This window comes from Medicago sativa, chromosome 1 (assembly GCF_051527215.1).
Source record: "Medicago sativa cultivar Bolivia chromosome 1, Bolivia_mono, whole genome shotgun sequence".
NCBI lineage: Eukaryota > Viridiplantae > Streptophyta > Magnoliopsida > Fabales > Fabaceae > Medicago > Medicago sativa.
This window is the reverse complement of record NC_140749.1, coordinates 17,853,287-17,877,714: the sequence shown is the minus strand read 5'-3', so window position 1 is coordinate 17,877,714 and position 24,428 is coordinate 17,853,287. Positions and strand designations below refer to the sequence as shown.

General features: G+C 34.8%; 1 protein-coding gene, 1 long non-coding RNA gene and 1 pseudogene across 4 annotated transcripts; 2 read left to right on the top strand and 1 right to left on the bottom strand.

Moving 5' to 3' along the window:
* The first annotated feature begins 10,747 nt into the window (after positions 1 to 10,747).
* LOC146953259 (uncharacterized) lies at positions 10,748 to 12,517 on the top strand. The gene is made up of 3 exons (XR_015009085.1): positions 10,748 to 11,175; positions 11,472 to 11,547; positions 12,170 to 12,517. It is a non-coding gene; the product is annotated as an uncharacterized LOC146953259 (long non-coding RNA).
* Positions 12,518 to 14,368: 1,851 nt separating this feature from the next.
* Positions 14,369 to 18,002, top strand: LOC146953258 (rust resistance kinase Lr10-like). 2 transcript variants are annotated; one of them, XM_085708487.1, is made up of 4 exons: positions 14,369 to 15,167; positions 16,119 to 16,221; positions 16,357 to 16,407; positions 16,609 to 18,002. In XM_085708487.1, the coding sequence occupies exons 2-4, from the start codon at positions 16,194 to 16,196 to the stop codon at positions 17,724 to 17,726; spliced, it is 1,197 nt and encodes a 398-aa protein (XP_085564613.1). In that variant the 5' UTR covers positions 14,369 to 15,167; positions 16,119 to 16,193; the 3' UTR covers positions 17,727 to 18,002. The 2 variants fall into 2 exon arrangements, with proteins under 2 accessions (XP_085564613.1, XP_085564614.1); XM_085708488.1 differs by lacking the exons at positions 16,119 to 16,221; positions 16,357 to 16,407 and having other exon boundaries at positions 14,387 to 15,167; positions 16,570 to 18,002.
* A 1,043-nt stretch (positions 18,003 to 19,045) lies between these two features.
* LOC146953257 (LEAF RUST 10 DISEASE-RESISTANCE LOCUS RECEPTOR-LIKE PROTEIN KINASE-like 2.2) lies at positions 19,046 to 22,631 on the bottom strand (annotated as a pseudogene). Its single transcript, XR_015009038.1, has 3 exons — positions 21,715 to 22,631; positions 20,963 to 21,013; positions 19,046 to 20,689 (listed from the first exon to the last, which is right to left on the bottom strand). The product of XR_015009038.1 is annotated as an LEAF RUST 10 DISEASE-RESISTANCE LOCUS RECEPTOR-LIKE PROTEIN KINASE-like 2.2 (transcript).
* Between the last annotated feature and the right edge of the window lie 1,797 nt (positions 22,632 to 24,428).

Here is a 24,428-nt window from a genome sequence, read left to right as displayed (position 1 = left end):
AAACCGAACCGAACCGCACATGATTTTTATTTTGGATCGGTTGATTTTTTACCTCAAAACCGATCCAAACCGAACCGCGAACACCCCTACTAATAACAATTAATGCTGGATAAATAGAGGAAAAAATTAGGTTTAGTGATAGCATCACCTAATAAGCATTTAGAGTAAGGGATTATAATTTGTTATAAAAATCATACATGAGATAAATATACACCACTAGAATTGATAAAAAGTAGCATGATTTTTTTAAAAAAATTATATTTTACCTAAAAAAGATCACATTTATAATACAACAATTGTAATTTTTTACACTTCATTAATTTCATGTTGTTTTTCTCGAAAATAAGTCACTAAAGAGTGTCGTTTGAGTGTGCAATTCATACATAAGATAAGTTTTTGCCATTAATCAATTAGTTAAATTTGATTTTTTTATTATCTAATTTAATTGATTTTATTATAAAATCTATGTATGAAACAAATATTTGTGACTAATTAATTAGTGTTTTCTTAAAAATTGTCTAAATATAAATGAGCATTATTGTAATATATATACTCTTTCAATTTTTTTTTTTTATTGTAATATACTGACTATAATATAATTTTTTGACAATTCAATTTTACTGAAGTTGTTTATGTAGAAACAAGTCACTTAGGAATTCGGTAAAACATACAATTCATACATGGAATAAATATTCTTTCACTAATCAATTAATTCAAATGTTTTTTTTTGTACTTACAAAAAATGAGCATAATTAAAATAGACTAATTTGAGGCTAGTAGAGATTTAATAAAATTAATTTCCGCTGAATTCAAGACTCACTAATTTTTACATTACTTTTAAATTGTGATATTTCTCTCGGTGCCGGGTCTCAAACCGAGTTCCTCGAGGTCGAAGAGAGTTTCTCTCAACCACGTGACTTCTCGGGAGACAGGCTTAAATTGTGATATTTCAATCATTTTTTATCAAATTCTTACACTATGCTTATATTTTAAACACAAACATTTGTCATTGATTAATATAAAAAATAAGGAGAAATATTTGTCGCTGATACATATTAAAAAACACCAGATAATATGTTATATACTTAGAAATAAAATATTCAAAACAAATATAATATTAACCTTATATAGTTTTTTTTTCTTTTCAAATTTCTCTTTTTGTTGGTAAAAAAAATTCTTGGGAAAAAAAAGCCTCTTACATAGTTTTCATTCATTCCAAAAAGTGTCAACTATTCGTCTTATTTTTTATTTTTAATTTTATTAGGTTGGACTTCCTTGCTTCACTTGGCCACCCACCATCCCCAAGATCATGTCCCTTACGCGTAGGGGTGGGAATGAGCCGGGTCGAGCCGAGCTTTGCTTAAATAGGCTAGGCCTAGTTGAAAAAACTAAGGCCTAAGCCTTGACCTTTTACCTGTCAAAGGCTTTATTTTAAGCCTGGCCTGGCCTTTTTAAAAGCCTGGCCTGGCCTATTAGCCTGTTTAAAAGCCTAGTTTGTGTTACAAATTTCAAACAGAGTCTGTTCATCAATTTTTTTTCCTTTCAATTTGTGCAACGTACTTAATATAGAGATAAACCATTAATTAGATATAGATTAAACCAATGAAACACAATTGTAAAATTTATAGATGGATAGAAACTCAAGAATAATCATGTCTGATAACAGCAAAGATTTTAATTTCAAACTTAATCTAATAACTATATTGACCTTAGGCATATTAGTAGTGATAAGTGCTAGGAAGTGATACTTTCATGTTATATTTTAAGCACTTTTGTTACTTGTTTTGCAAGTAATTTAGGGAAAAGCCGAGATAAAAGTGATAATTGCCTTATTACGCTTTAATTGCCTTACTTTACCCAATTGTGCAGGATTTGACCTCAAGACACTAAGCAAGTATGAAAAAGCCAAGAAAAGTGCAAAAGGGCCGCAGGTACCCCATTGCTCGCGAGGCGAGCACAGCAGCTCGCAGTGGCGAGCATCAAAACAAAGCCAAAAAGCCGTGAGCACCCTCTTGCTCGCGAGGCGAGCAGAGCTACTCGCCGTTGCGAGTAAGGACGGTTTGACCCTCCCAGGGTGACGTGGCAGAATCTTAATGGTGAAGGAAACAGAACTCGCCATGGCGAGTAAGGCTGCTCGCAAGGCGAGCTCAAGCATAGTGGGAATTCTATAAATAGCCCACTTGCTATTCTTTGTAAATATCTTAGGAAATATCTAGGGTTTTTAGTTTCTCTTAGGCCTTCGCTTGTAAGATATTTTATAGAGAGAAATAGGGTAGTTCTTCATAGAGTGAGAGTGATTTTGGAAGTTGGATCTTTCTCCTTTGTTGAGACATCACAAGGTGTAATGAATCTTTCCTTTTCAATCCATCCTTGCAAGGCTCCCATGATGATGTGTAGCTAAATACTCTTTGTTGGGATGAGAGGTACTTGATCATTGCTAAACATGTAATCTTTTGATCTTGCAATATATGGTTCTAGCAATTTATATTCAATATTGTTGTTATTCTTGTGTTAATGCTTTCAATGAGATTCAAGATGCTTTGGACACAAACTCTTGAATCTAGAGCTAGAGTAGCAATATATCTTAGGTTAACTTACTTGACATCTTTGTTAATCTTGTGATAATCACCATAATCAAGAGTTAAATGCTTTCGGATACTTAATCAGGCTGGACACGGTCGATTAGGTTATTTGATCGACTTTGTTATCGTTTAAGGGATTTGGACACGAATGTTTAAACGATACCTTAGAGTTAATTATATCACTTTGGACACGAAGGATAGTTTAGAATTGATTGTGATAATGTTGTTTATAAAGCTAGAATTCGTATGGATCATTAGGTTACTTGTGACGCTTGGTTAAGGAACTCTACTCCTAACAAGTTTCAATCCTTATTTATCTCAACTTTTACTTTTTGCAATTAGTTTAGCTAGTTACATTTCAATTCAAACAAACAAGTACTCTTAATACTTGGAATGATAATTGATGTTAAAATGTCCTTGATAACACATTATTCCCTGTGGAGACGATACACAAATACTTATCTTGTTTGATGCTAAAAACCACTATCATCAAAATGGCGCCGTTGCCGGGGAACGGTGTTTAGTTATCATAGATAGAACGATTGATTTATCATTTTAAGCATTCGTACATAATCCATAAATAGTTTTCATTTCTTGATAGTTGTTTGTACTAACCCCTTGTTGATAAACAAAGAAAAGTTTCTTGTTAGTTGTTTCCGTTTTAGGATCATCACCAAGCCACAATCATGGCTGATCATGGTTATAGCAACTTCTATACTCCACCCGAGTATGAATCCTATCAACAATATCCTCAACATTCTTTTGAAGATGAAAGATATTCGGTGATAGAAAATACTTTGAATATCTTCATGCAACAATCCATGATAAACATGCAAGATACCAACCAAAGATTGAAGACTTTATCACTTCAAATTGGGTTGATTCAAGCACAAATCATGGATAACCAAGCCAACAATCAATGCACTCTTAGAGAACAAGAAAATAATCCAAACATGTTTAAGAGAGTCGGAGAGATTGTTGAAGAAGTTGTTGTTCAAAATGAGGAAGTTACAACTGTTGATATTGAAGAAGTAATGGTGGTTGAGAAAAAGGAACGGTTACTAATCAAGGAAGATTTAATGGAAGCAAGAGGGAAGAAAGTGAACAAGGTAGAAATCGATCGGGTAATTGATGAAATTTGCACCTTGTTCAATAAACCAAAGCTAGGGAGGTCATGGACTCCAAATCATTTGTTCCTAAAGTTCATGGAATTTCTCCCAAAGCGAAGGAGTACAAAAGATGATGTGCTTTCCGTTTCATTTTGGCCGCCCTAACCAAAAAGGCGTTGAGCTAACGACATAAAACAAGCGCTTGTTGGGAGGCAACCCAACTTTGTAAGTCTATTTATTGTTTTAAGGCATATTAGGTATTAGAGACATGTGCATGCATCAAAACAACCAAAGCAGGAGCCAAAATGAAAGCACAAATTCAAAATTGTCATTACTCGCGAGGCGAGTAAAACTGCTCGCCACTGCGAGCAAGCTGGTAGTCAAGTTGGTCAAACGACCAAATCACTCGCCACTGCGAGTAATGTTGCTCGCGAGGCGAGTAAGCTCAGTTGGGCAGTTACACATTCCAAGACCACTAACTCACATTAACTCCCCCATTATTTTCCTTAACCACCCATTTTTACTTTTCCCTTATCATTTTCGTTTTTACACTCTCTCTCATCAATTTTTTTTTCACATTCTTCTCTCTAACATCATCACTAACCCTAAATCTTCAAAGTTTCAATCAAAGTCAAGACAAGTCCACTCAATCTTTTCTATTTATTTTGCACTTGCATCAGTTTAATCTTCCAACAGGTTTGAATTTTTTCTTCTTGCTTCAGATTTATTTTCAATTTTGAATGCATGTAAACCTTAGGATTAGAAGATTGAAATTTTGTTGAAACTTTTGTTCTGATTTTGCACCCATATGCCTAAGATGAAACAGAATCATGCACAATTTCGTATTGCGTTTCTTTCTAAGCCACATCTTTTGGTTAACCCTTTTTGTAAATTTTGAAAATAAAAATTAGGGTTTTGTGGCATAAATTTGAATTACAAAGCAAAGGCATGATTCAATTCATCTTTAGGTCATTATCAGGGTCGAAAATGCTTTATCTAGGGTTAGAATTCATGAGACTGAACCACTGTTGTAAAAAAATCGATTTTTGGCCAATTTCTGGGTCACTCGCCGTGGCGAGCTTCATCACTCGCGAGGCGAGTGTTCATCCTGAACCCAGATTTTTATCTGTTTCCTCGCCACTGCGAGTAGAGCTGCTCGCGAGGCGAGTAGCTTCAGAACCTGAAATTTTTTTGTTCTGGTTTGAAGTTTTAGTGATGCCAATTGTGCTGATTTGTTTCCATACAGATTTTTAACTGTTATATTGTATTGTGTATGGATTTCCTGGCTGTTTTGCAGGTATGGCTCCTAAGAATCCTCAAAAGAGAAAGAAGGGTGAAACCTCTGCACCCCAACCCTCTAGAAACCAAAGCTTTGACTCAACCAGATTTAAAACCCGTTACCATTAGGATAGGTACGTCGAGTTACTCGACCAAAACATGTGGGCTGAGAGAGTGTTTAACATAAGCCCTAACGGACCTTACGGGGAAATTGCTAAACTTTTAAAAGACCAAGGGTGGGATAGACTGTGCAACCCCATCACCAACTTAAATGCTGAACTTGTGCATGAGTTTTACGCTAATGCTCTTCCAGAAAACCCCCTCACTGATATCTTCCCATATGAGACTGTTGTCCGGGGTCGCACCATTAAATTTGATAGGGCAGCCATCAACAAATACCTTGGCAATCCCTTCCAACTACCCCGTGACCACGAGTATGATGAATTCCACACCAAGAGAAACTTGGGGCACTTTAAGGTTGATGAAACTCATGAAGAAATCAAACGATTTCTTTTGCTTGAGGGTTTCAACTATGGCAAGAGTGAAGCCGGGAGAGAGCATCGCTGCCAATACAAATTCATGACTAACCCAGCCAAAATCATCCAGAAATTTATCCTTTATAATGTCATGCCTAGTAGCCACATGTCTGATTGTGTTGTGGAAGTGTGCCCCCTCATTTACTATATCCTTAATGGCAAACCAGTGGACATAGCTCGAACCATTGCTTGGGAGTTGAGGAAAGTCACTTTACAAGGGAAGGGTGAGCCACCAGCCTGCCTATTCTTCCCCGGTCTCATCATGGGACTCATTAAGGATACCGGTATGAAGCTTCCTTCAGCCGTTCATGAGAAAATTCACAACCCCATCAATGATACTTTCATCACCCGTTTCATCATGGGTGAATCTAAGAAAGATAAAGGTAAGGGTAAGCAAGCTTCATCTTCTCAGGCACCTCCTCCACAGGAAGAACCCATGCTATTCCAACCCACTGATGCCTTTGATTTTGCTATCTACGTTCAGTGGCAGCATCAAAGCAATATGCACACTTGGAATATGCTGACAGCTCAAAACCGTGCAAACACCTACTTCCAACAATCTCAGTATGTCATGCAGCAGCAAGTAGGCTACCCACAAGAGGTGATGGATCAGTTCATGACACCACAGGCTTTTCAGACCTATGTTAATTGGCCTGAGGGCATGCCAGGCCCATATGGAGGGGTTGGAGACTTTGCAAGTCATGAGGATACAAACTTGGGAGAAGATGTAGGTGATGATGATGATGATCGAGATGATCCGGCAAATGTACCGAGTGCTACATCAACTCACGATGGCTCGGATGATGACATGTAATCTTGAGGAGGAGGAAAAGATTTGAAAGCTAGTTCTTCATAAAGTGATTTTATCAAGCTTTCAGTCATTTCTTGCTGTCTTCCTTATATTTCATTTGCTTTCTCTTATGATACTTTTTGAACAATGTTACTTCTTTTTGTGTTTTGACTTGGCACTATTGACTCAGTTTATTTTTGTATTGGTACAATCATATTGTGTTATGTTGTATTGTGTTTCGTTGGTACAATTAATTTAATTAGTATTGTGATGTTCGTATTTATATTAGTATTATTTATTTTCGTATTATGTTAGTTAAATTCATGTTTGGCACCTTTTGTATGATCAAGTACCCTTTGTGGTTTTAATAGCCAAAGTTTAAATTTTAAATTCTCAAATGATTGATTTTGATTCATAGTTGTGATTAAAGCGCAAAGCTAAGGTACAAGTTTCCAGTTTTTCTAGGTTTTTACTCGAATATGAAACGAGTACTTAGTACAAATTTCATTTCATTTAGTTCTTTACAATAATATATTTGTTTGTGAACCACTTAGTTCTAGCTAAAAGTGAGGAAACCTCAAATGTTTGTACATATGCAAGGAGACCGGAATTCATTGTTTAACTCGATTTTGTTATTTTAAATCCAATAATTGTTTTTAATTGTGTGAAGGCATGGAAGTGATCAAGGCACATTTTTGTTAATGAGTGAAACATACTTGACCACAAATAGCCTACCTTGTGAGTAGAGCGAGTACTTGCTAACCCACTTGAGCCAAATAAATTGGAGTCATCAATTATGAACTGTCAATTCATAAGCACAATGCTTGATGAAGTTGCCTTTAAATTTTTCAAAATTCAGTTCATTCTTGACGCACTTTAGGACTCTGATATGTTTTTAACTGTTGAACCCTAAAATTTCATTGTTTATTTGTCCCTTTTGCCTTAGAGTAGAGGAACATTCAAATAGGGTATTTTGATTCAAGTTGGGGAGAGAAGGTAGATGTAAATTTTATGTCAAGTACTATGGTGTAATTTTATCTTTGATCAAGACAACATGGTGTTGTAAATACAAAAAGAAAAAGAAAAGAAAAACAATGTGTACATGAAAAGAAAAAGAAAGAAAATTCCAAAAATAGAATAAGTTGTCAAGATCAAAGTGCTTCATGTGTAAACACCAAGGGTTTGTAATGATTGGTAGGGAAGATTGTGGAATTTAATCGTTGATACAAGGAATGTTCCTCTTTGCTAGGCTTTTTGATTTCAATTACCCCACATATGACATTTCTTTTGTAACCCGGCCAAGTTATAACCCTCAAAGACCTTTTGATCCATGTTTTTATGCCTTTTGAAATGATATTTGGATGGACACATAACTTGATTGGAATGTTAACCTGATTTCCGGATGTGTGTTCATAACCCTCGTTTATATGTTTTCAATTGTTTATCTACTTGCAAAGAAGTGTGTTAGGTGTGGTTCGTAAATAATTGTATTATTGTCTTGAAATATTTGACATGAACTTTTTACTTAGGACTCATCCCATGTTGGTAGTAGAATTTTCGATTAGTTGGAAACTTAGACTTGCCAGCGCATTCACTTTTAAAATCATTCATCTGAAGATGTTTTCAAAACCTTTTGTACTTGTGTCTTGTTCTATTAACTTGTTTGATTTTCAATCTTTTGTTTGAGGACAAACAAAGAGTTAAGTTGGGGAGAGTTTGATAAGTGCTAGGAAGTGATACTTTCATGTTATATTTTAAGCACTTTTGTTACTTGTTTTGCAAGTAATTTAGGGAAAAGCCGAGATAAAAGTGATAATTGCCTTATTACGCTTTAATTGCCTTACTTTACCCAATTGTGCAGGATTTGACCTCAAGACACTAAGCAAGTATGAAAAGCCAAGAAAAGTGCAAAAGGGCCGCAGGTACCCCATTGCTCGCGAGGCGAGCACAGCAGCTCGCAGTGGCGAGCATCAAAACAAAGCCAAAAAGCCGTGAGCACCCTCTTGCTCGCGAGGCGAGCAGAGCTACTCGCCGTTGCAAGTAAGGGCGGTTTGACCCTCCCAGGGTGACGTGGCAGAATCTTAATGGTGAAGGAAACAGAACTCGCCATGGCGAGTAAGGCTGCTCACGAGGCGAGCTCAAGCATAGTGGGAATTCTATAAATAGCCCACTTGCTATTCTTTGTAAATATCTTAGGAAATATCTAGGGTTTTTAGTTTCTCTTAGGCCTTCACTTATAAGATATTTTATAGAGAGAAATAGGGTAGTTCTTCATAGAGTGAGAGTGATTTTGGAAGTTGGATCTTTCTCCTTTGTTGAGACATCACAAGGTGTAATGAATCTTTCCTTTTCAATCCATCCTTGCAAGGCTCCCATGATGATGTGTAGTTAAATACTCTTTGTTGGGATGAGAGGTACTTGATCCTTGCTAAACATGTAATCTTTTGATCTTGCAATATATGGTTCTAGCAATTTATATTCAATATTGTTGTTATTCTTGTGTTAATGCTTTCAATGAGATTCAAGATGCTTTGGACACAAACTCTTGAATCTAGAGCTAGAGTAGCAATATATCTTAGGTTAACTTACTTGACATCTTTGTTAATCTTGTGATAATCACCATAATCAAGAGTTAAATGCTTTCGGATACTTAATCAGGCTGGACACGGTCGATTAGGTTATTTGATCGACTTTGTTATCGTTTAAGGGATTTGGACACGAATGTTTAAACGATACCTTAGAGTTAATTATATCACTTTGGACACGAAGGATAGTTTAGAATTGATTGTGATAATGTTGTTTATAAAGCTAGAATTCGTATGGATCATTAGGTTACGTGTGACGCTTGGTTAAGGAACTCTACTCCTAACAAGTTTCAATCCTTATTTATCTCAACTTTTACTTTTTACAATTAGTTTAGCTAGTTACATTTCAATTCAAACAAACAAGTACTCTTAATACTTGGAATGATAATTGATGTTAAACTGTCATTGATAACGCACTATTCCCTGTGGAGACGATACACAAATACTTATCTTGTTTGATGCTAAAAACCACTATCATCAAGTAGCAAGCTTTAATATTTCACACAAATATATATACATATATCAATAGCAATGTCATACAAAATAATAATTGTGGTATGAGAATTTGAAGAATCAGTAATTCTTTTTGATATATATATTATATGGAAAAATGTAATATACTCGTATACGGGCCGGCCTGGTAGGCTTGATAGGGTTTTTCATAAGCCTAAGCCTGGCCTTATTAAATTAAGAGGCTTTTTAAAAAGCTCAAGCTTGACCCATTTATTAAACGAGTTAGGCCGAGCCGAGCTTTTAGGAGGCCGAGCCATAGGCCCCTGACGAGCGGCCTGGCCTATTCCCACCCCTACTTACGCGGCCTAATTGTGGTCCCATATGTCCATCTGATGCATGTTTTTCTCCTCTTTAACAACAATCTCATCAAGAGCCTCCTGCTCAGGTTGTCTAGGAGGATCTTCGGAATGTTTGGGAAGCACATACAAATGTGAAATCCTGAAATATCATATCATTTATCCATATGTTATCTCGATACTGTGAAGGGCATTAGCTCCCAAGTCCTCAACAAACAACATGATTCATATGCTGCATCACCGGAACAAGGTGATTGAAGACCAGAACATTCGCCTTTGCCGAATGGAGGAACAACAAGAGAATGTAGAAAGACATGGTCGGTGTCGTGATCGTTCCCCAACACCTCAATCTCATCGAAGAAGGAGGAACATGACACCTAAGAGATCAAGGTCCATGCAACCCTTTCAAGTGGAAAAACCACGAAGGCCCTGTGATAAAGACATCATCCGATGGGAAAACCTCGCAATTCATGACCTTCCAGTCTGAAAGACGATGAAAGAGGTCTTTGGGGCCTTTTCACAAGGTGAATTCAAGAAACTCATATACCAACAGGGTTAGAGAAACCTTTGCAGGTGAATCCATATGACAAAACTACATATTTTGACGAGCAAGTCGAGAACATTAAGGCAATCATCGACTACCACAATGTTATAGGAGCCGTCAAATGTAAGATGTTTGCCACAACTCTACGAAAAAGAGCAATGTTGTACAAGAGCGTGAAAAGAGAGTCCATTGACTCATGGAAGGAACTATGTAGACACTTCACCGCCTATTTCACTCCATCATAAAGAGTACCATTTTGCTATTCTCTTTGTCCACTTGTGATGATGGGATGTCAACAAAAATTGTTACCTTTGCGACTTGGAACACACCTATTTAGTTATATAACTCAAATTAGGATTAACTATTGATATTTCTATTATAACTTATCATCATACTTACTCTAAAAGCTAATTAGGTCAAGCAATTGCTTAACCCTAATTGCTATGCTAATTTCCCTCCCAAAACACTAAACCTACGTGTGTCATGCAAGCCATCAACACATCATTAATTGCTATTTTCAAAGTTTAAAATTTGAATTCCCTCATTTCCCTCCTATATGCTGCTGACCATTGTTGCTAGGCGTGTCCCACAAGCTAATCACAATTCATTTAATGCATAGTCATTTCATCTGTTCCCAATAACACCCTTATTCAATTTCAATTCATATACACAAACTCGCTTCTATTCCCACTAACCTAATTTTACAGACTTTGTCTCCTGCCTTCAAAATTGTCTTCATTTTCCAAAGAAACAAATCAAGTCTCTACCTTCTCTTTCATTTCCTCACACATATTTTACTCTTCACCCTTTCATTTCCTTATTCAAATTCAATTGATCATCTCTATCTTTCTTCTCAATTCCATAGACAATATGTTGCCGATGTCTCCCACTCCCTCTCCCTCTCCCTTCACAACCTCTTCCTCCTTGGTTCTTCTGCTGCAGGTAACTTCTAATATTCTCTTTTTTGTGATTTAGGTTATCAAATTGCAAAAAGAATTATCTTATTTTTCTGTTTGTTTCTTTTGAATTTTCTTCAATTCTTTCCTTCATTTGTTCAATTTCATGTAAATTACCCTCGACTAAGTGTGTTTTTCGTCTGGGTGATGATATTTTGGTATTTTATGGTTTTTACAGCAACATGTAAGTTTTTGTATGCTTCTTATTAGGAATCTGCGTTTTTTTGTTGGTTTTTAGCAGCAGTTTGATTTATTCACACTTTTATGTCAATTCTTTGATAGGTTCTCTTATGTTTTAGCAAGCCATTCTGCTAGAGCAGTTTATACTTTGTGTTGATTGCATAAATTGATGACCAAGGTAACAAGGTTCTACCTGATTTCTAATTTTGTTCTGGTATATAGAGTAAAAAAAAAATCAATTTTATTCTGATTTAGTTTTAAAGTTGATGGGTTGGTTTCACTTTGGAAGAGGATCAATTTTAATTCTTTTACATCACTAAACAATGGTTTATATTGCTCTGCATATATCTCTTTTGCTTTCAAAACAACCGAGGGTAATTTGTTAGGTGTCAATCCATGGGATTAGGATGCCAGGAATGAGGGATCTTGAATGTGATTAGATAGATTTGTTTTGTTTTTTCATTTTTATTTTTCAATCCTATACTATGAATCATATATTAGCATATACGATAAGTCTGATATATACTTCTGTTTACAGATTTTTATTGCCTGTTTTTGCTGGCTGTTTTGTAATTGTCTCCTGCTGGTTTATCACTATAGGTGACTACAGTTTAGCACTTTAGTGTCGTTGGGTTTGGCTTATTTTCTTAAAGGCAGTTTCTTATGTTCTCTTAATCTCATTTCTTTTGTTTCTTATGCTATACGATGTCCATTTAACGCATGCGGCTGTTGTTGCGGGAGATTTTGGTTGTTTAGCCTTAGTTTCTGCAGGCATTTTGATTTGATTAATATTTCTGCAGGCTGGAATGTTGATTCAGCAGGAATGTCGGCGGCAATTTATCATATTTACTAATGGTTGCTCTAATGTTTGGGAATTTTGCAGTTGGTGTGTTATCAAGTAAACAAAGTTATGAGTAGTAGTAGTTTGATAGTCATAATGATAGGTGTGACTTTCGGTTTAACTTTAGTAAAATATTTTGTACCTCTGTGTTTGCTGGTAGTGTACACCATTGTAATACCCCTTCATTGGCTATGCCTAATTTGCCTTGCTCTTTATGTTTGTTTCTACACAGTTCTAAAGAAGTACATAGAGGGAAAAATCTTATATGTTTGCTTGAATGCATGGAAATTTTAAGAGTTATATGTAAGTGTAGAACTCATCAATGAATCTTTTGCGTAATTTTTCATTTAGTTGATTAGTGGAATTATTTTTTATGGAGCTCTCATGCAAGAATAGAGGCAGTAATGAGGGAGCTCTCATGGGAAGAAATCAAGTGTTGTTGAAATATTGCTTGAGATATGATGTGTTTGTTCAACATTGCAATTTTAATGGTCATGTTGCAAATTTATGAAGAAAAAAAACATATGTTGAGAATTATTTCATTATTATGCTAAAAGCATGCTCCTATCATGACTAAGGATCGATCAAACAAACAAAAAAAACTCATGATATCTAGATAACTTAAGGAAGCTACTTCATCAAGTAGTGTGATTCAATCTAATCGAGAAGACACATAATTAGTTTGTTGCAACATTAGAGATAACTTACTTTTTTTTTCAAAGTTTTTCTCAATGGTCATAAAGTCACAATTAAATCACATTTTGATTTTCGTCTTCACTTCTCCAATTGATTTGTTTTGGTAGCTTTTTGGTGGTTTAAAATTCAATCATCCACTACTTTCTAACAATGATGTAATTTAGGTAGCTTTTTTCCTCAATGTCTTATTTTCACTAAGAAATTATAGTTAAATTTCAGAAGTCGACGGTTCTGATATATGTGCTTCTGAGACAATTATTTTAAGTTTATTATTTTTTCAATTTTTAAATCATTTTTTTATATGTAGCCCAAAATGTAAGCACCATTTGCAACTCACATTATTGCAAGATTTCAATTTGAATTTGGGGCAATGTGTTTGGATATCATTTGAGTGATATTGTGATTGGTGACATTGGTTAACTATAATGTCACAAGTGGCTTTTTTCTCTCTCTTTCACAAGGTATTTTTGTTTTTTTTTTGTACACTTATGACATTGTGGTTGACCAATGTCACCAACCACAATGTCACCCAAGTGCTACCAAATATGTTCACTATTATAATCATAAGAGAAATGCTAGGGTCAAACCCTTTAACACACTCTTTTAAACACACCCACTCATTTGAAGCCACCTCATCGGATGAAAACGGTCAAGATATCAATATGACTTCAAATGTAGTATACCGAGAAGTATTTCATAATGTAAGTTAAGTTGTGTTAAAAATCAACGATTTTTGTACACAATTTTAATGTATTGCATTCCAATGGTAGCATCAAACTATATTACTAAAGTCACCATTATACGACTAATATTTATTGTAATTAAAATTTTATAAAATATTACTTACATTGATTCAGTTATAACCAACTGACTTATTAATATAGAAAGGGAATAACAATTGTAACTTAAGCGCACAGGTGTAAGCTGATAGGACCCGTGCGGAGCACGGGTCGATGGTCTAGTAAAAATAGAATTGCAATTTAGTCTCTACGCATTAAAAACTCACACCCTATTAGAGTTTAGGGTTGCCCACTTCAGCTAAACTTAATTGAACTTAAGTGACAATCAACAATACATAGTTATCCATATATAATGTCAACGTTGGATTAATGATCCAACAAAGAACCCGACACAATTTGAATTGATAAAGTAAGTAATTCCATAATTGAGGGTGTTTATCACCTATCTAAAGTTTTTAACAAAATAAAATTCCTCAATGATTCATTCTTCCTATGACATAAGAGCTTACGTCAAAACTAACGTGTGCCTAAATTTCTCATCGCGTCTTGCCATCTTCATAATTGAGCACTTCTTTTGTGGTGGAGCCTAACTTCTGTAAAGTTACTATCAAATGCTAGCTAGCTTCCACTATACTGCGATAATTAAGCGTCATGTAAAATGTGACATATACTTTTTCATTTATATGGATGGATGCTTAATTCCCACGTATTTAATGTGCTAGTTTTTGCCACTTGCTATAATCAAAAAACCAAAAATGCCATCCTTAACCCTCGGCGTGGTGTTACTAATACTGATATTCTCGTACAATGCAGATGTTGATGATGAAGATCAAGAGTCATGTTCTCGAAGGTGCGGTGTCCATAACATCAGCCACCCTTTCAGGCTAAAAGACAGTCCAGAAGAATGTGGTGACAAGAGGTACAACCTAATATGTGAAGACAACCAATTGATTTTGTACTATGAATTTGGAAAATACCATGGAAAATACTATGTACAATCAATTAATTACAACAACTTCACCATACGACTATTGGATTTCAATCTTGCTTCCTCTAATAATTCCATCCCTCGTTATTATTCTTTAGGGATCTATAATTTCAGTTCTTACTACGACTCACCCTACCTATCCTATTATCGATACAAAAACCGGATTGATCATAGATTGACGAAGTCTATATTATACGTGAGCTGTCCAAATCGTACAGATCAACATTCATATGTTGTAGATGAAGGTGGTAACTGTCTGAATAATAGTTCATATTCACAGTACGAGAATTCTTTCTATGTTGATGGCTATGGTAAAACTCTTTCCGAGTTGGGGTTGAGAGATGGGTGTCGTATAGAGTTTATGTTTCTCACATCTTGGTCTCTTGAAGATGAAACTAACAGTAAGATTTCTTGCATGGACATCAACCGTATGATGTCTTATGGATTTGAAGTCTCTTGGCTCAATAGTCTTTGTAAAGATGGTTGGCACGCAGAGATTGATCAAAATAACAACAGTCAATGTCGACCTCCAGGTAATTTGCTCCAAACTACTTCACTCAATATTTTTTTAATAAACAATAACGACTAAATAAAATTGGAATGCACAAGTAGTTAGGGTTCACCCAAGTGAACTAGGGAAGTATCTGTACAATCTTTTAGATTTAGACAGACTTTGAGGTGTTTGGATGAGGTAATTGAGAAATTTTAAAGAATTTAGAATTCTTGACAATTTGAATTATTCAATTAAATTACTTTCATTTTTTCAATACTTTTGTTTGGATGAAGTAAAAAAATTTCATTGTCATCATTTTTGGGCAACTTTTATAATTTTTAGGGGGTCAATTTGTAAATTTCAAAATTTTTGAGGGGTCAAATTATAATTTTTGAAAAATTTGAGGGGTCAATATTCAATTTTACGCCGGCAACACTTGGTGATTGCTATGCCGGCGGCGGTTGGTTCACAATTGGTGGAGTCATAAGTTTAGGGTGAGGTGCTTCGTCGGCCGGAGATGGAGGCTCGACGACGACGGTGCTCTAAGACAATGAAGTTGGTTTGATGAAATGACAAAGGGGACATACCATGGAGATGAAATGACAAAGGGGACATACCAAACACATGATATAATAAAATAATGTTATAATCTTTTTTATCTTGTGTGCACCAAACGCAAATATGTGTCTATCGTGTTTAAAAGACTTTTTTTACTTCTTATTTAATGTTTGTCTTTTTAAATAGATGTATTTAATATTTGACAACTTTTTAATATTAGTAGGAGTATAGTATATCAAACTTAACACAATTACATCTACCAAAAAAAAAAAACTTAACATAATTACACTTTTTTTTTTGAATAACATAATTACACATTTAATAGTTTTACTAATGAAATACTCCTATATTACATTTCATGCAAATCTAATACTATTTGACACGTTTAATTGGTGGTTTGTTTGTTAACCGTGTTTTGTGTCTGTTCGTGCAGATGGCTTTTATGGTGTGGAAGTTGTACCTTTCGAGATTAACCTAGGTAGGCCCTCACTCAAGTCCTCGAAAGTCAATGCAAGACATTAGACTTGCTAAACAAAGTATGTTCTTATTCAATGGCGTGTGTATATATATAGAGAGAGAGATGAATATGTGTAAATTAGTTCACTGTATCCAAACTAGAGAATTGGTAGTTTGTTTGCTAACCATGTTATGTTTTGTGTACGTTCTTGCAGGATCCGAAAAATTATGGCCTTTGATGGTCAAAATGATCTCGAGTTACATAGGTAAGCTCTCACCTTATCTTAAGTCATTATGTTGTTAATGAAGTAGTAAAAATGATTAATGACACAAATATGTATTTGAATTTGATGTCAAACTTTGTGTATGAAAAACATTATTCTTTTTCAATTTTCACTTCATTATGTTCTAAACTTTGAATAATGAAGTTTATTGTAACTTCCTTTCTTTATCTAATTTCCGTTTAGGTGAGTTGATTGCTTTTAAATTTGTTCTTGGAGCACCATGTATCATTGTATTATTAATCTACAAATGGCGACGGAAGCATCTATCTATGTATGACGGCGTCGAAGATTTTCTTAGTGATAATAGCATCATCCCTATAAGGTACTCTTACAAAGATATAAAAAAGATAACCAAACAATTCAAGACAAAACTAGGCAGTGGAGGTTATGGATCTGTTTTTAAAGGAAAACTTCGAAGTGGTCGTCTTGTAGCAGTCAAATTATTGGACAGAGCCAAGTCCATCGATCGAGATTTTGTCAATGAAGTTGCTACCATTGGAAGGATTCATCATGTTAATGTTGTGCAACTCATTGGTTATTGTGTGGAAGGTTCAAAACGTGTTCTGATATATGAATTTATGCCAAATGGATCACTTGAAAAATACATATTTTCTCACAGTGAAGAGAGTAATTCCTTGAGTTGTGAAAAATTGCATGCCATTTCTCTTGGAGTGGCTCGAGGCATTGAGTACTTGCACCATGGATGTGATATGAAAATTCTACACTTTGATATAAAGCCTCATAACATCCTTCTAGATGAAAATTTCAATCCAAAAGTTTCTGATTTTGGATTAGCTAGGCTTTGTCCTACAGATAAAAGCATTGTGTCATTAACTGCAGCAAGAGGAACCATTGGATACATGGCCCCTGAACTTTTCTACAGAAACGTTGGCACAATATCTCACAAAGCTGATGTTTATAGTTTTGGGATGTTGTTGATGGAGATGGCAAATAGAAGGAAGAACTTGGATGTATTGGCTGATCAATCTAGCCAGGTTTATTTCCCTTTTTGGGTTTATGATCAATTACAAGATGGAAGAGAAATAACAATTGATAATGCTTCAAATCATGAAACGAAATTGGCAAAAAAAATGATGATTGTGGCTTTGTGGTGTATACAGGCAAAACCTAGCGATCGTCCTTCAATGGATAAAGTGTTGGAGATGCTTGAAGAAGAAGATGAAGATTTGCAAATGCCTAATCAGCCTGACCTTGATGCACAAGATGTACAAGATGAAGATGCTAATAGAACTGGTAGTTCATTGTATTCCTCTGGTACATCAGTTACTGATGATCAGTAACTGATTCCAAGGAACCAATTTGATCTGGTTTTGGACTTTTGGTTAAGATGAGTCACATATCATTTGCATCTAACTTTTTTGTTCTAAATATATAAATATTACTAATACGTAGCAACACATATTCTTGGATAAAACCAACAAAGAGTTAGATATGGATTAAGGATTATTTTCTCTATTTTATTTTGTGATATCTTGTTATGTTTTAAGGATGTGTTGTAAACTTATTTTTCTTTAGACTTGTGGAATTAAATGTGCTACAATTAGCTTTTTTCTTTACAGATGTAGGGCCCCTAACTTATATATGTGTTGTTTTTGGATTTCCAAAAAAGAAAAAGTATTTACAAAAAGCCATATTATTGTGTTTAGTCGCGAACAAGGTCGCTCTTAGCCTAAACACTAGAACCTACAAGGAAATACAACAACCAAATAATCAGCAAAAACAACGTTCAAAATGAAAGTAGGCACAAAATCAAAAACTTTACTCTTGTCATCTAGAGAGAGATCAAACTTTGCCGATCCGTCAGCAACCTGATTAGTTTTCTGCAAAACGAGATCACCAACAGACACTGCCTTTAGCTTGGAAATCAATTATCCCAGCGACAAGTTGTGCACAAGTGTCTGTCGAGGAACACTCATCCGAAAGATATCTTATTGCCACCAGTGAATCATACTCAATTTGGATTTGTCTAAAGCCTCTTTACCAATTTAGTGTCAAGAAAAATATCCCAGAGCATAGCATGTGTTATCAAACAACGACCTAATCCAGATGCAAAAGCAAATAAAATTGTTCCATGATGATCGCAAAGGACACCTCCACAAGCAGCTTCACCACTTGTCTGAACAAGAACACCATGACAGATGATTAACTTGAACAAATCAACTCGAGGAGGAAGTGGCATCTTTCTCATATGATGCAATTGCAGGGGCAAGTTCCTCCTTAGTATGCAAGTTAGGAAACATTTCCCTTAAAGGGGCCATTATTTATTTCCCTTAGAGGTGTTCTTTGTAAAATCTATTCCCCATGAAATTGAGGAATACATTAGTTGAGCTTTGATATAAACAAAGTAGTAAATAATAATAATATTTGCATTGTAAACAAAACTGCCAAAAACGAATTCAGAAACGTTTTTCTCCATGATATCATGATCTGTGTTAAAGTATAAAATTAAAATATAAAATTTATTCTAATATATTAAGAGAGTGCTCCTAGTATTTCTCCTCCAGCTAAACATAGTTCCATTTTTCAGGAGCAATTTTTTTTTTTTTTTACTTTTTAATATTAAAAAAAAAATAATCTTAAATTCAAGAAAGAAACAAAGTGTGGAAGGTAAACCTTCATATTTGCATGAATGAATACATGTAAAATACTATAACAACTTAGCACAAATAATGTGTGGTAAAATGATGAATATAAAGACCACTAACACATTGGATCAACAAAGAAAAACCGAGTTTTCTGTAATGGCTCATTGGATCAAGCTAACTATTATGTGTGTTTTTTTTTATTTTTTTTTTCAACCACTAACGTCCCAATGTGTATTCTTCACACATGTTCGTGTAGGCCCATAACTAATAATGCATACAATATCGATGCTTACATGGTGGCTGCTTTATGACGTACAAACCGTGGTGGTGACAATGGATGTCTCAACATGACTGCTTATACATGGTCAGACCAATAGACATCTTGCAATACTATCATGGTGATACCAATACAGATTTAAAATTAATTGCAGAAGTTGGGAAATACTTCCGAACGAGTTGGTTGGCAGTTAATATGCTTCAATTTTTGTGCTACTTATCCAAGAACCAACACGAGATCAGGTTGGTTCCATGAAATCATTTATTGATGTATCAGAGGAAGACCATGAACTTCTAGTATTATTATCTCTAAAATCCTCAGCTGGTAGATCTTGTGGATAAAGGTAAGGCTTATTAGGCATTTGCAAATCCCCATCTTTTTCTTCAAGCATCTCAATCACTTTATCCATTGAAGGACGATCACTAGGTTTTGTTTGTATACACCATAAAGCCACAATCATCATTTTCTTTGCCAATTTCATTTCTTCATCTGTGTCATTCTCAATTGTTACTTCACTTCCATCATGTAACTGATCATAAATCCAAAAAGGGAAATAAATTTGGCAAGATTGCTCTGCCAATGCGTTCAAGTTCTTCCTTCTACTTGCCATCTCCATCAACAACATCCCAAAGCTATAGACATCAGCTTTGTGAGATATTGTGCCGACATTTCTGTAGAATAGTTCAGGGGCCATGTATCCAATGGTTCCTCTTGCTACTGTTAAGGACACAATGCTTTTGTCTGTAGGAGAAAGCCTAGCTAATCCAAAATCAGAAACTTTTGGATTGAAATTTTCATCAAGAAGGATGTTATGAGGCTTTATATCAAAGTGTAGAATTTTCATATTGCATCCACTATGCAAGTATGCAATACCTCGAGCTACACCAAGAGAAATGGCATACAATTTTTCACAACTCAAAGAGTTACTCTCTTCAATAAGAGAAAATATGTACTTTTCCAGTGATCCATTTGGCATGAATTCATATATAAGAGCACGTTTTGAACCCTCCACACAAAAACCAATCAGTTGTACCACATTGACATGGTGAATCCTACCAATGGTAGTAACTTCATTGACAAAATCTTGACCGTTGGTCTTGGCTGTGTCCAATAATTTGACTGCTACAAGACGATCACTTCGAAGTTTTCCTTTAAAAACAGTTCCATACCCTCCATTGCCTAGTTTTATCTTGAATTGTTATGTTTTTGATGTCTTTGTAAGAGTACCTTATAGGCATGATGCTATTATCACTGCGTAGAAAATCTTCGATGCCATCATACACAGATAAATGTTTTTGTCGCCATTTGTAGATTAATAATACAATGATAAGCGGTCCTCCAAGAACAAATTTAACTCCGGAAAGCAAACCAAGCAATATACCTGTAAACAAATTTTCGGAACTTTTTTATTCAAGTTAAAAGAACTGCACTGATCTTGTTTACTCAATTTTCAATATTAAATTGAGATATAGCTTCAATATTTTATTATTTTCGATTGTTTGCATGAGATCATAATGGATCTATTCTTGCTCAATCAAAACTATATTGAGTTTGAAGTTAGCATTGAGAATTCTAACCCCATTTGGTCAATGGCCTTATAATTAATACCGAGAGGAGTATCTCTCACTTAATTAAAGGGAATGCGAGAGCTTACTTATGTAGTACAAGATAGATACGGTTACCATAGCCTGTAAACTCCAAGTTTCTGCAATAACATAAACGTAATATGATTAACACAAAACTACCAGTTCGTCTAGTATGGATACTGTTTTTTGCACTGTTGAATTGTATGCAAACACCAATTATGACTTTGAAAATAAGTATAGAGTTGTTAAAAGAGATTTTTCCATCCTCCTAACTTCTCAAGGGCCCTAAAAAATTCTCAAATTGCCCTGGTTTAGATTATATAATATGAAGTCTAATTGTGCTATTTCGGATTATATAAAAACCATCTAACCTTCCAAAGACTTGTTGACCAAAATTACTTGATTTATAATGTTATTGATTAAATATTTAACTGTTAAATTATGATTGAATTGAGAAACAATAACAAGAAAAATTATGTAAGTAATCATGTTTGATGTCATACACACTTATTTAGACCTTTTACATCAATGTCAAATGGTCATGTAAGCTTTTTAAAACAAAGTTGGATGAAAAAATGAATCTATTTATTACAAAAAAGAAATTAAAGGACTAACATGTTTGTTTTTCCGGACACGAAGAACCAATTTAAAATTGAAAAAATTACTAATATGGTATAAACGTTAAACTTAAATACCCAGAATCTATATGTATATGTTATCAATCATCCCTCTCCTCTACTCCCTGCCTCATAGTCTAATCTACAAACACAGACAGAGAAGAAGAAAAAAACTCTTGAGGAAGTCGTTTGGAGAAAATTACCTGAAGGTGAACAACTACGAGGACGTTGGTGATTGTAATCGAGGAAGTCGGAATACCAACCATCTTTACAAAGGCTATTCAGCCATGAAAGTTCAAATCCATAAAGCATCATACGATGAATATCCGTACAAGAAATGTTGTCGTTGCCACCATGTTTAAAAGGCCAAGATGTAAGAAACATCAACTCTATACGACACCCATCTTCCAGACCCAATTCCAAAAGAGATTTGTCCCCAAACACAATATAGTTCCCTTGCTGCTGCTCATATGAATTACTGATGTTCATGCAAGCAGCATCAAAGTAAATACCTGAAGAATATTGGACATGATTGGGACATGTCACATATAACATAGTCTGGAACAAATCTATATAGTCCCCAAACACTCTATATGGCAAGGCTATTGGATCGATGTTCCCTGAACTGAAATTATAGAAGCCTAGTGGATGAGTTGGGAGGGAATAATTAGAGTAACCAAGATTATTGAAATCCAATAATTGTATTGTAAAGTTGTTGTAATTGATTGATTGTACATAGTATTTTCCAAATGAACCATAGTACAAAATCAATTGGTCGTTGTCCTCACATGATAAGATGTACCTATTGTCACCACAATGTTTGGGACTGCCTTTCAATCGGAAAGGGTGGCTGATGTTATGGACACCGCACCTTTTAGAGCATGACTCTTGTTGTTCATCTCCATGCACGTTGTTGCAAGGAAGCATAAGCAGCAGGACCACCACCAAGACAAGGTTCAATGTTGCAAAGAATGACATTTTTTGGTTTTTTGAGATGTTGCACAACTCATATTTTTACATCAAATTAGTTATTAAAGGGATTGTCGTGGAAGATAGCATTTAATAAGATGGAAGACTTTTTAAAGTCTTTAGTTGATTATTCTGGTAGATGTTTGTTTATAGGAGTAACATGATTGAATTTAAAAGTCCAAGATTCCAAAGTTTTGATGCAAGCTCCGAGACTTTTTCATCAAATTTAAAAGTGTTTGTTTATAGGTTAATCTAATAGATGCTACTGGGAGTGCTGTAAGTTATGGGTTGGGACTTACTGATAGGCACCACATAATTGAATATATTATCACATTCAAATATAGGTGTTTCCCGTAAAATTGGTTTGGACGTAAGCTCTTGTGTCATACAAATTTGCAATGTTTACTATCATGATTTTTTCGAAAACGTTTTATAAAATAGTGTAGAGAATAAAATAGATCACGAAGAATTGAGAAATATACAGAGAGAAAACAACGTTAAAGTTTAGGGTCTTGTTAACGGGTGTTCCAGAGATACTCTTTAAGGATCACAAATTTAGCAATTATTCCTTCAAAAAGTCAACTATTACAATTTCCATTGCATTAAATACATAACTTTTCATAAAAAAATTTACCATTTAAAGTGATTAAAGAGTTCCCCGGAGGCACTCATTAACATTTCCCTAAAGTTTCTCATCTTTAGTTTGGTTGCATAATATTATTACGTTACTATAGTACCCAACAATTTGAACATAAGTTGTGTGACTGAAGATCAAAACAATAAATTTAGTTGAACAATATATAAATCATAGGACTCATAAACTAAAGGTAGTTGCTATATATCACGAAAAAATATTGGGCAAATGGTTTGAATGGTCAACAAACTTTCATAATCTCACTTTTCTCTTTATAAAAGCATTTTCCAAAACTCAAGTCTAATATGATGTCCAACTCATTTGTTTGGTTGCTATTATTAACCAAATAAGTGTTATTAGATGGGTTCACTCATGACTCAACTCTGGCATCAGAGCCAATTGTTTGAAGCAAGACCAACCCAATGGTTTGAATGGTCGACAAACTTTCATAATCTCACTTTTCTCTTTATAAAAGCATTTTCCAAAACTCGAGTCTAATATGATGTCCAACTCATTTGTTTGATTGCTATTATTAACCAAATAAGTGTTATTAGATGGGTTCACTCATGACTCAACTTTGGTATCAGAGCCAATTGTTTGAAGCAGGACCAACCCAATGATAGGCCACTCAAGCCCTCACATTAGGCCCACCAAACAAAAAATTAGTTTTCACTAAATTTTCAAATAAATAGGCATCATATTTGAACAAAAAATACCTCGTATATTTAACACTACTTTAAACCTCGCTTACTTTTAAAAAATAGTGGGCCGACCCTGGTTCGAAGCAACATGTCATGTAGATAATGAGGTAAAAGTGGTACACATATTTCTGGATGAAATGACTACCGTTTGAGATGTCTTAAGGTTTTTAGTCCAAATGTGGTGTCAAACTCTCTTATGTGATTGTTCTTGACACAATTTAGATCATCTCTAAGACTACCCTCATGGGGCCAACATTAGTATCAAAGTTGATGGTTCAACAAGAGTCTGCCCGAATCCTTAAGTCGAAAGTCTTTCTAAAAATGGTGGTTAAGCGCGTGTACCTTAAACGTCACTTCTTAAAGTCAACTTAAGCCTTTTGTTAAGGGTTTGCTCGACTCCTTGAGTCTAAAGTCTTCATGAGAATACTAGTACCATGAACGTCACTTCTTAAAGTCGCGTAAGAATTTTGTCCAAAAAATAAATGTAAACATTTGAAATTTCGGACGATATTATTTTTTGTGTACTACTAATTCAAAGCAACATGTGCAAAGACATATGATATTCAAAGTCAACATATGATACTAATGAACCAAGATAATTTTTTTTTTTTTT

What these genes read in the sequence shown, in the direction of transcription:
- LOC146953258 (XM_085708488.1), top strand. Translation starts at nt 14,402, where the DNA reads ATGCCATCCTTAACCCTCGGCGTGGTGTTACTAATACTGATATTCTCG. An exon ending in CAGTCAATGTCGACCTCCAG is followed by an intron (nt 15,168 to 16,569) that starts GTAATTTGCTCC and finishes TGAATAATGAAG; the next exon opens with TTTATTGTAACTTCCTTTCT.